This window comes from Takifugu flavidus, chromosome 19, assembly GCF_003711565.1.
Source record: "Takifugu flavidus isolate HTHZ2018 chromosome 19, ASM371156v2, whole genome shotgun sequence".
Lineage (NCBI taxonomy): Eukaryota > Metazoa > Chordata > Actinopteri > Tetraodontiformes > Tetraodontidae > Takifugu > Takifugu flavidus.
The window spans coordinates 12261463-12273701 of NC_079538.1; the positions used below are offsets into that span (position 1 = coordinate 12261463).

A 12239-nucleotide genomic window follows, 5' to 3' on the forward strand; every position below is an offset into this window, starting at 1 on the left:
GATTTCTGCGAGCTTGCACCTCAACCCATTCAACTTACACCACAAACAGGGCGACGTCTACGGGTCTGTCAACACGAGCTCCTGATAGCATCTGCAGATAAGGAGAGCATGGAAGGGGGCCACGCCGCAGGCTCTGATGGGCCTCCTGGCTGCTGCCACCAGCTCCAGGTGCTCCATTGTTCCTCCTCCATATTTGAAATAAAGACAGCGGCGTGTCAACGCACATAATCCAGATTAGCCCAGATTCATCACATCGACTGCTGGAAAAAGTAGCCATCGAGACGCAGTCGCCATTTAAAGAGCAACAACCTGCCAAGAAAATGAGATATTTGTAGCAGATAAATGTACTTTTCTCATTTGTTTCCTCTCCAGACAGAATGACCAGTCTGTCCAGTCCAAACTGCCTGTTTCCTCCATTACTGTGGTGGTCTGAAGACACAAGATCCCAGTTTAGCTTTCCGGGCTCAAGAAAAACAATTAGCTCGGTATTGTTGGCTAACTAGTTCATCATTAGGCTGATAATTGGGTGATGCTTCTGCAAACGCATCCAAAGATCAGAGTGATCCAACGAGACGTTGTTTGAAACCGTTAACTGGAGAAAACTTCTGCTCCGTGTTGGAGGTTCTGAGGCTCAGGAGAGAGAGACAGGCGCTGACAGCTGGAAGAATCGTCTGCCTTTACAGCCAGGACAAACACTCACAGCAATCCCACCAATAAATGACTTTATGGCAGCCTCTGCGTGCCTTCACCCGCCCGGACTCCCGGGGAAAACACAACGGGGCGGCTGTGAGAGCTCAGACCGTGGCGTGAGCGGTTTTTTAAGGCCAGCTGTGTAAGAGTCTGAGCTGGCACAGAAGAATGCAGCCACGCTGGGCCACACATCCATTTCCAGCAGGACTGATCAGATTAGCAACAGTAACGCACATCTGTACTTACAGAGTGTGTGTGTGTGTGTGTGTGTGTGTGTGTGTGTGTGTGTGTGTGTGTGTGTGTGTGTGTGTGTAAGGGAGTCTGACTAGTAACAGCCCAAACACTGACACTGCACCATTTAAGGGTTTGATTCTGACCGAGACCACCCATAACTATAAAAGGATCCACCTCAATGAACCGAAGAATCGAGCAAACATTTATTTTACCGTGATGATGAGGTGGAAGAAAACAGTGGGACACTTTTGGAAATAGAAGACAAACCTTTATTTAATCCAAGGGGAAAGAAAAATGGGAGCTGCGGAGGTGCATCGGAGGCCCAGGAAGGCAAAAGCACGGCGTGTCCTCACAGAGATGTATAATATTCACAGGGGTGAATATCCCCCCCTGTGTCACTGGGGAAACCAACCAGAGTACTTTACAGATGACCCAGGTCTATTTTATTTAACCAGAGCTGGGCTCGGCTGCAGGTTCCCTGTGGCCATGTGTGTCATGGTGGAGGTAACCCTAGATAGCTGCTATTCTCTGGGAACCTGCCCCACCAGGTGAGCTCAGCGCGGGGCCCAGAGGAGGGACCCAGGGACCCAGGGACCCAGGGACCCAGGGACCCAGGGACCCAGCTTTACAGTTTCAATCATCTTAGCAAAGGCGCTTGGTGGTTTTTGATGCTTTACAGTGGTGCACTCGATTTATCTTCTGCTAATCCAGAAAACCGTCTGCATTAGCTGCAACTGTTTCCCCTGAGGTGATTTTAATGAATGCTTAAACTACGGCTCTTCTTGTTTGCGTATATTTGCACATGCAGGGTTGATACTTGCCATGCAAAAATACATCACATGGTCGGCAGCCTGAGAGCTAAAGATCCTGTAATCCTGGCAGGTTAAAGCAACACTAAATTACCATTTGATGCCCAAAAATAAGAGAATAATCACACTATATAGGCACACACACACACACAACACACCCTCCGTCTGCTTCAGCCAGGCAGAACAATCACCTTTGTCTTCATGCTTAATAAAGTGCAGAAGAAAGGTGCTAACTGCTAACAGAGGCAGCCAGACAATATGCAACGTGTGACGAGCCCCCCCAATACAGAGGTATGGGGTGGGGGGGCCAAGATCAGGTGGGGACTGCAGCACAGCCAGCGGTGCGAACTGGTGAGCAGCAGGCACACACCTAGATAAGAGCCGTGGGACTAATGACCTCACTGATAAGCTGATTGAGCCAGGCCGGGAGGCCGGAGCGAGACATCGAGCCTTGTTTTGACGAGGATGTGCAACATGTAGGTGATCACAGGACGACTCTTTCGACATGCTGATAAACCACCGCTGACACAGCAGTGTGCCGGACCTGCCCGAACTAGCAAACAGCAGCTAACGCAACATCGCAGACTCCTATGAAAATCTTTTTCCACTTGGCTCCAGCTGGCATTTGCTTCCTGTTGAGGCTAGCTCGTAGCTTGAATGTGGTTGTGATGAGTTGCAATCGCTTTCTACACAATCACTACAATGACCAGTTCGTTTACACAGAGCTGGAAACAGAGACCTGCAAATGGTCACCATGATACGCCTTCAGTTGGAAAAGGATGTGCATGCTGTTAATTAGCATCAGCTAGCTGCCACCTTCAGAATGGTCCATTAAACAATCCTCCTTTTGTTTCCTGTAACCTCAGATTGATCTCATCAGAACCGGCCTCATGAATACAGTCCCCAATTTAACATGGGTTAATGGGACAATGTGTTCTTTATTTTTAGTGGATAATAAGTCACAAACGCTCTTAAGATAGTCTGCAGTTGAAATGGTATCGCTACAAGTATGTTTCCACAGGAAATTAAGCTATGCTAACCATCCCCCTTGTGACTAATACACGAGCAATCAATACACAGGAAGTGGGAACTGTGGCAATGATTAGTCTTATTTCAAGTGCCTGAAGGGGGAAAATTGGATTTGGGGTTGTTGAAATGTGCTCAGCAGCCATGTGTTAAACTGTTGTGTCTGTAACGTGACCTTCAACACAGGGAGGAAACGGTGCAGGCCAGCTCTCCGTAGGAGCCAGTTTAAGAGGAAAACCTCAGAAATTCTCTATAAATACGAATGCACATAAACAGCCGCCAGACTGACGGACATTATCGGAGAGGCGCTTGTCTGCTGTAGAGATGGTGAGGTGGGAACAGCCAGAGCGAGGATTATACGGCGGGGTCTTAAAATAGAAGAGGTCACCCTCAAACCTGCCACCACTCCAAGAGCCAAGGTCAACGCTGCATCACTGTCAGCCACCAGGCTGCAGCGGCGAGGGCGAGACGCAACGTGTTCTTCGACCAAACATCTGAAAACTCAAATCTGATCACACACTGATGCTTCAGAGCGACGGTGGAGAGAAAACCTGAAAAATTAGGGTTTCAAATGCATGCACACACTTTTGCTGCATCACCGCGCTGCAGCATCGTTAAAGCGGCCGCAGTCCTTATTTAGACACATTCAGGGGGCAGCTATCTGTCCTCATCTCCTCCAGGGGAAAAAAAAGCTTCCCGATGACACAACCAGACAGATGATCAAACAACGCCTGTGCTGCAGAGGTTTATTAGTGATGCAGCTCAGCTCTGTGCCGTCAGGATGGTGCCGGAGCGGTGCTGCTGCTCTGACACGCCAGCCAGAGAGTCTGGACGCACATGTCCAAATGCACACGCGCCATGTGACCCATCCTGTTTACGGCATACCGGCATGCTTCCGGACACGCCCAGCGTTCCCTGTCACTAGGCAAAACTGGGAAATGGGGTAGAGGAGCTGGGGGAGGACAGGAGGAAGGGGAACGGACAAAGAGGCTGACCTGGCCCAATCTAAACAACTGCTGTTCTCTTCAACGTAGCACCTCTGCTCCAAATTCCACAGGCAGCCTGGCTAAGAGGGGCTGAGTCACCCCCCACCCCCCCACACACACAGCTGAGCCCCTCTGTTCCACAGCACAGGAACGTATAGAGCAGAAATCAGCTGTGAGCTGGCAATCAGTGAGGGGGGGTGGAAGGACGACTGGAACCATTTAACGTCCACTAGCTGGTTCAACAGTGCAGCTAAAGCAACGGTGGGGGCTGATTTAGCATCGCTAACACATCTTAATATTAATACAGAAGAAAATGAAGCTCAATTCAAACGGGAGGAGGGAAAGAGAGAAGAACGCACTCTTGAGTCTTCTTCTGTGGTGTATGTGAAGTTGAATAAAGGCTCCAGAGGGTTTCAGAACAGGTTTAATGCTGCAGCTGCAGACAACAAAGGGCACAGAGCAGGATACGGATTGATTTACTCGAGCTAGTGCTAGCCTGAGATTACATTGTTTTAAACTGGCATTTGGCTAAATCCAGACCTAAACTCATTCACTGCACGATTGGCGTGATAAGGAAAAGCTGCTCCTTTATACCAAACGGTGAAATGTTCAGGTTTGTGGACGGGGCGAGGCTGAACTATCCGGATGAATCAATCAGAGTAAAGTAAACATTTCACCTCAGGTTGAATGAATCAGACGTATCACAGAACGCCACTGGAACTGAAAACACCTTCATGACCAACTGGGCGGGCGTTGGTTCTGTGTACGAGTGCTGCCGGATCTGCTGGGTGGATGAAGAGCAGGGAGACTGAACGGGCCAGTCTGAGATGACTGGGATGGACGAACGGTGACACGAGCCCTCTGACTGAAGTCACCACAGCACCAAAGGCTGTGAGCCAGTAGGTCACCGGCTGCCATGGGAACCGAAGGGTTTGGACCTGCCAGCATGACTCAGTTGCTTAGAGGGATGAGTGCGAGATAATGTCCCACTATGGGCCACCATAACTAACCTCATCCTTTCATCAGAGCATATTTAGCTACGCTGTTGCTGTAATTACAGATGCTGTATGATTTTGGCATCGTTGTTCCAGTGCACAGCTCAGAACAGACAAAAACAACGATCTGCTAGTGACCGGGACCTGCCTGGCAGATGAGGACATGCTAACCGCCACTTTCTGATGAGCAGAACACCAACACACCTGCAGTTTTCCGGCCTTATAAACTCAAAAATGTAGGAAGCCATTTTGGAACTTCCCTGCAATCATGCACATTCCTTCGCTGATACCCAGACCTAAATAAGAGCTGCAGCTGTGGAGCCCCAGAGGTGGGGGACAGAGGTGGGGGACAGCGGTGGGGGACAGCGGTGGGGGACAGAGGTGGGGGACAGAGGTGGGGGACAGCGGTGGGGGACAGCGGTGGGGGACAGAGGTGGGGGACAGAGGTGGGGGACAGCGGTGGGGGACAGCGGTGGGGGACAGAGGTGGGGGACAGCGGTGGGGGACAACGGTGAGGGACAGAGGTGGGGGACAGAGGTGAGGGACAGAGGTGGGGGACAGCGGTGGGGGACAGCGGTGGGGGACAGAGGTGGGGGACAGCGGTGAGGGACAGCGGTGGGGGACAGCGGTGAGGGACAGCGGTGGGGGACAGAGGTGGGAGACAGCGGTGGGGGACAGAGGTGGGGGACAGAGGTGGGGGACAGCGGTGGGGGACAACGGTGGGGGACAGAGGTGGGGGACAGCGGTGAGGGACAGAGGTGGGGGACAGCGGTGGGGGACAGCGGTGGGGGACAGAGGTGGGGGACAGAGGTGGGGGACAGAGGTGGGGGACAGCGGTGGGGGACAACGGTGAGGGACAGAGGTGGGGGACAGAGGTGGGGGACAGCGGTGGGGGACAACGGTGGGGGACAGAGGTGGGGGACAGCGGTGGGGGACAACGGTGAGGGACAGAGGTGGGGGACAGAGGTGAGGGACAGAGGTGGGGGACAGCGGTGGGGGACAGCGGTGGGGGACAGAGGTGGGGGACAGCGGTGAGGGACAGCGGTGGGGGACAGCGGTGAGGGACAGCGGTGGGGGACAGAGGTGGGAGACAGCGGTGGGGGACAGCGGTGGGGGACAGCGGTGGGGGACAGAGGTGGGAGACAGCGGTGGGGGACAGAGGTGAGGGACAGCGGTGAGGGACAGCGGTGGGGGACAGTGGTGAGGGACAGAGGTGTGGGACAGAGGTGGGGGACAGAGGTGGGGGACAGCGGTGGGGGACAGAGGTGGGGGACAGCGGTGGGGGACAGAGGTGAGGGACAGAGGTGGGGGACAGAGGTGGGGGACAGAGGTGGGGGACAGAGGTGGGGGACAGCGGTGGGGGATGAGCAGGACTGAGGGGGAAGCGGTGTGATTAGGACAGACAGGTCCAGAGGGTGCTGAATGATGGAGCTCACTAATGACCTGCATCAGAGAGCGTCCTCTGGGGGGACAGCACCGCGTCTCCTCACATGTTCTTCCGACACACTGCAATTAACAGAAGCCGCACGTCTGCAGGAACGCACCCGGAGAGTCGGGAATATTCTGGGAGGCTGTTGATTACTGTTCTTTAAATTTCACAGATGCTCTAAATATAACCAAGTCATGAATTAAGAAGTGATGCTTTGGAAATGCAGGAGACTTCAGAGGGCACTCGGGACATTTCCAGTCCAGGTTCAGGCCCGGTGAGACCAGTGCTTCATTGTTGATGACTGAATATGTAAAACAACACGGCCTGACCCGCCGCTATAATCCAAATATATGTTTAACCAGGCATGTGAATCAAACTGCAGCCCAGATTTTTTTTTTTAAATGACCACCAACCGGCGCTTCCTTGTGGCTGGACTCTCCAGGAAATAGGAATTTGAAGGTACCTGCAGAGGAGAAGGTGCAGATGTTCTCCAGCTACATCAGGTGTTTGCAACCCCCCTCGAGACAAAGGAAAAGGAAGATGTTCCGCTTGTTTATGCAGGACAGGAAAAGGACTCATCGTGAGTGTTGAGTGAGCAAACAGGTTGGTCACAAGTCCACCGGGGAGGAAGTAAACATGTCTGTGACCTCACGCCTTCCCAACACCAGAATATTGGACACCACCGAGCCCCAGACAACACAAAGACACAATGTGATCCAGCTGTCTCACTTCCATGTATGACATCATGCACCCCCGACGGGTCTGACTGAGCTCACGGGAGCTTTATGGGTCCTTCCTGCAGCCAGCAGAGAGGAACAGTCAGGAAACAGCAACCTAAGGAGTAACAAGGATATCCTGAGGCTCCAGGCAGGATGTGATGTCACAGCTCAATACCATGCAACACAACGATATCTTGGACATCACCTCGGATTAATGAGGGGGAAAGGGGGCATTCCACCCTGGGTGGGGGGGACGCGCCGCCAATAAAAGGCCCGGTTGGGTGGAGCAGGCATCAGCTGCAGATGAACAGCTGGCTGCTGAGAGCCAGGACTAAATGTGGACTGGAACAGGTCAGGCTGCAGCCCCCCACCCCCACCTATATGGTGGCCATGGAGGGACAGAATAGGACAGAAGCAGGAAAGCAGGAAGTCTGTGAGAGATCAATGGTGTCAACAGAAATGTTGAAAGCCTTTTCCTTCGAACAACGCTGTGGATCGGACCTAAGAGGGTGCATGGTCGGGTGCATGGTCTCTCACACACACACAGACACAGACACACACACAGGCACACACACACACACGCACAGCTTTGATTTACATGAGGAGTCAGGATTCAGTGTACTTTCCCCGTGTCCTTTTCCCTTATGGCTCCAGGTCATGTAGGGGTCTCCATTTCAGCTAAAACAAGGTCACTGAACAAGAAAAACCTCACAATTATTCATTGATTCTCAGGGAAGGGGGCGATGCTGAGGCTCACGTGCACGGACCCGGCAGTTTGGTTGGCGCGCCTTCTGTCTGGGCCCGCCGTGACCAAGAGACTGCTGCTAACAGCATTACATCATTCCCTTCGCTAACGTTTAGCTAGCATTTGTCCTCAAACTACAAAAGAGATGGTATCCAGAACAGATGTGCCGATCCTTCGACCCTGCGGTCGGGAACGTTTACAGAACCAGACAAGAACGGACCTCGATTACAGCCCGACTCTGCCTGAGAGAAGTTGTCTGTTGTCTCACGAGTGTGTAAGGCTGAAAACAGGCCCTTTATCCCCGCTACGTTGGCGTCTCGTCTGCAGCACGCCGCCGCCGCAGCACCTCGCGCTGCATTTTGCAGCATGTTTTCCAAACTTCCCCGCCGCAGCGGTGCCGGCGCCGCTCGCATTAAACTGTCGTCTTCAGCGTTTCAGCTGCTGCCCAGGTGTGTTTTGCGGCGTCAGGGTGTTCGGTGACCTTTGGCTGTGCACCACATGTGGCGTTCACCCCCACGTTTGCATTCCAAAAGTCATTTGCAGTCAGGCTCTGGGCGGCGGCGGCGACCCCGAAGTGACGCCGCACCGACAGCTCACACCAACATGAGTTTAACCACCGCGCCGCGGGCAGACTTCAACTGTCAGCCATGACCCTTGACCCCACCGTGCAACCGTTTGTTTTCAGTGCTGAAACAATGGAAGGGGCGGGGCTTAGCGACGATCTGCAGCCTCTCTCCAGGGGGCGACGGAGTTTCTTAGATTCACCTATAACCCTCCGTCTTCACCGATCACTAGAGTTGAACGCTTGTTGTTTTTGCATTCATTTGAAACCCAAACACGCTCACAGAGGCTATTACCAGAGGACAGCGTCTACAAACTCCCACCGATTGAGGAAACGTCTCTTTTTCAGACCTCACCGCGGCACGTCGGCAGCGAGAAAGAATTCTGGGGCCGTGTTTCAGCTCGCCGTGTACCCTCCACCCTCCACCCAGAGCCCTGACACGCCTGACAGCCATCTTTCATGTTGTTACAGTGAAGAATATGGATGTGTAAACAAGGCAAGCGAAGCATCCAGAGTTCATGTGTTTGGACATGATTGGTTCCATCTGCACTGACAGAGTGTCGGAGTTCACCGTGTTTCAGAAACTGCAGCGTTCAGAACTTGAAATGAACCCAGACCGGGTCACCAGAGAGGTACCGCGCTGTTCTGGACAGGAGCAGAGGAAGACTCCTCTGACGCTCTTCTGCCGACGTTCTGGTTCCTTGCGTCCAATTAAACCAGCAGCAGAAACTGGAGGAACCGGAACCGGTAACTCGGTACCTCAGCCACAGCTGGGACACATGTGCGTGTCCCGCGTGGCGTCTGGGTAAACTCGGCAACACGTTTTCTTGTGTCCACACAAGCGAACGGCGCAGTGAGCTCATCCCTTGGAGCCCAAACAGAGGGCATCTCCCAGAATCCTCCCCGGCCAGGACCCGGCAGCCCGGCTGTGGCCGATTGGCTGGAGAATTACAACTTGGATGCGCTGAGGGAAACAATCCATGTGTGAAGAATGAAACCAGATGGCTTCCAGAGCAGCGGCAGAGCGCTTCTTTCTCCCTCCATGTGCAGAAAAAGTTTACCAAATCCAAACTTCCACTTTTAGCAGAGAAGAGCTTGACCAGATGGTGGCTGCTTTGGTTAACCAGCGGCGCTCCGGCCAGAACAAGCCGCTGTCGGCTGGCGTAACCGCCACGCTGTCTGCGTCTCACGCCGCCACTCTTCAAGAAGCCTGCCGGCTACTCTTTAACGGCTGCCGGTGCAACGCCGTGCCAGCTCAAAGTGGCCCAGACTCAGTTTGGTCATGGCATTATTAAATCGTCTCGGTAAATTTCCCCCGCTCTGTCGTCGGGGCTTGGAAGGCCGTGGGGAAGGTGTGCCGGGCCTCTGCACCACCGGAAAGTGAGTTGCTCACATTCCTGCTTCACGCACCAACTAAACCTGTGATGTCGCTGCACAAATGTGTGTGTGGTCCCCGCGGCTCCTGTTGTTGTTTCAACCTTAGTGGGGGGGTGAACATGTAACAACACTGCAAAGCTGGTCCGGTGACTGGAAACCAGCGAGTCCTCCTCTAAAGCTCCGGCTGCAGAGGAATCCATCGATTAGCTGATATGAAGCTGTGACGAGGAAATCGGCCTGAACGGGTGAAGCCAGACCAAACCAACCCCCTGCGGTTTTTAAAGAGCGATTTTCCCCAGCTGATATGAAAGAAATACTCCAACATCCTTCCTGTGCTTCCTCACTCCCTCTCAACTTGGTACCATTTTTACAGCATGTCTGTTTTTGGTAATGAGACGGGGCCTTCCGCTTCAGGTCCAACGAGCTTTTCCAAAACACATAAAGCATTTTAATTACACGAGAATATAGCTGCCTTGCTTTTAGTTTCAGGGAGGGTTTGAGCGAGATGAGAGCGAGGCCAAGAGAGCCCCACAACTTCTATAAAAGGAATGTGATGGGGAAGGGAGGGCCGCTGCACCAGCAACATTATCAGCCTATCATCTTACCACAAAGACAGGGAGGCTGGCGGCACACACCAAAGCAGGAGATAATAAAAAGCAAAGCTTACCCCAGTCCAGGAACTCCATGATGTTTTTCTCCCTCCTGAGTGGGGAGTTGTTGCATTCATCATAGAGGCAAACCAGGACATCCAGCAGGGACTCCACGCTCAGGCACTGGCCATTAGACACCACCGGCCCGTCCAGAACCAGCTTCTCCAGCTTCTTCAAACGCACCTCTCCCGACATGATTATTCCCAATTGGTGGCTTCCCAGCTAATGGTGATGGAGGATGCCTCCTCGGCCTGTGTTAGCACGGATGGGGCCTCTAAAGTTCTCTCACCTTGAATGCGCCTTAGAAAATGATAAAAGTTCAGAGCTGGGGGGGGCTAGTTCCTCGATAAAGGTGTTCTGTTCATGACCTCCATGTGGAGATCCGTTGTCTAAGAGGTGGAGGAGACTTGCCCATTTTATAACACCTATCCCCGCAGGACATGTATGAAGAACCAGTCCCAATTACAGACCCGAGCTGATCCGGGTCGGTCAGTTTCACTGACTGGTGGGTTTCTGTTGGAAGAACGTGTAGAAATCGGGTCGATGCGGCTCTCAAAAGATCCCTCCGGGTCGCTGTGGTGGATATTTAGGGCTCTCCATGACGGTTGCGATCCCACCCCCCCAAAAAAATGATCGGCAACGCTACAATGCCTCGACCCACGAATGGAAAGACGACACAGGCTTAGTTAGCAGCCTGCTAGGTTAGCTGTTCAGCTAGCCAGCGAGCTAACAGCTACGGTTACTTTTCTGCCTTCCCGAATTCCATCGTTGCCCCCTTTTTTAAACGGGAGCAAACGTCTAAAAAGCGCAGCGTCCACAGAGCGAGGGGGGGTTCTGACGTCTTTACATAAACGGAAAAAAAAATATTCCCTTGTTTTCTCAAGTTATTGCTCACAGGTCTGCAGTTTAAATCCCATTCTTCGTCGGGAAAACAAACGTCTCTTTAGTTTCTGCACACTTCGCAGCGACGGTCCCTAAAGTTAAACGGCCAAAACGCGGCTCCCTTTCCCACCCCTGAAGCCTCCGGAGGAGTTGGTTTCACGTCAAAGACGGACGCTGTCGTCTGGTCTCGCTCATTCCAAATACGGGACACAGCCTAAATTCCCCCCTGTCCTTCCCTTCGCCTGGCCTGCCTCCCCCGCCGGTCGCTCGCTTCTCGCCGTCTTTGCACAGTCAAACTAGCAGCAGCTCGCTGCCAGAGACGTATGACGGGGGAAGGTGGCCGAGTTCACCGCTCCATGGTAACACCGCGGGGGATTGTGGGAAATGTAGGATAGTCGCATCAAAATGGACAATTCGCGCCATGGCGTCGTTTTAACGTTTGCAATGGGTTGGAAAACATCTACTCTTTTCCGATAATAACGACTTTTTAGTTTAAAAAGACGTGTTTTGCGTTTTTAAACAAAGCAGCGCCGCTTTCACGCATGCGTACATGACCGACATCCCTGTTCGGCCATGTTGGCGCTACCAGAGCGTCTTCGAGCTCGGCAGCATCTCTGATATTGCTGCTGCTGCTGCTGCTGCTGCAGGCAAAATCCCAGATCATCATCATGGCGCCCGGGTTGGCGGAGAGGATGGGTGGTGGTGCTGGTGGCGGCGGGTGCGCGGTGGGGAGGTGGCTCACAAATTGTGAATGGAAACTGCGGACTCTGACAGTCTGCTGCAGATGGAGAACACATTTTTAAAATAAAATAATGGAATGACATCTAATGCTGGCTGGAACACATTTATACAACATGCTGCATGGCCGTTTGCGCTGTGATACGGAGGAAAAAAAACACATATTAACATGTATAACTGTCGTCTAATTGGTTAATGTATCGTCTTTCAAAACTGTAATAAAAATACATCTACAACTGATTCCTTGAAAAAAATGGAGCCCATTGTTTTCTCGGTATTTTTTTAATCACACAATATTGTATGTTCTCACCTATTACCATTATTTACATGGTCATCAACCTGAATGACAAAGTACAGTTGATTACTGGTTAATCCCCTTTTATATGCCAATCTGTTG

At 52.4% G+C, this 12239-nt stretch overlaps 1 protein-coding gene and 1 long non-coding RNA gene across 7 annotated transcripts in view; both read right to left on the reverse strand.

The window, feature by feature from the left end:
• The window catches only part of cdc42bpab (CDC42 binding protein kinase alpha (DMPK-like) b), a 43877-nt gene extending 32463 nt beyond the window's left edge, over positions 1 to 11414 (reverse strand). For 3 of the 6 annotated variants that reach the window (XM_057017742.1, XM_057017744.1, XM_057017741.1), the window contains exon 1: positions 10240 to 11414. In XM_057017742.1, coding sequence (XP_056873722.1) covers positions 10240 to 10417 — 178 coding nt within the window. In that variant the 5' untranslated portion in view covers positions 10418 to 11414. The remainder of the gene's footprint in view (positions 1 to 10239) is intronic. The other 3 variants (XM_057017743.1, XM_057017745.1, XM_057017746.1) reach the window with 2 other exon arrangements.
• On the reverse strand, positions 1171 to 5105 carry LOC130516590 (uncharacterized). The gene is made up of 2 exons (XR_008947528.1): positions 1999 to 5105; positions 1171 to 1966 (listed from the first exon to the last, which is right to left on the reverse strand). It is a non-coding gene; the product is annotated as an uncharacterized LOC130516590 (long non-coding RNA).
• Positions 11415 to 12239: the final 825 nt, after the last annotated feature.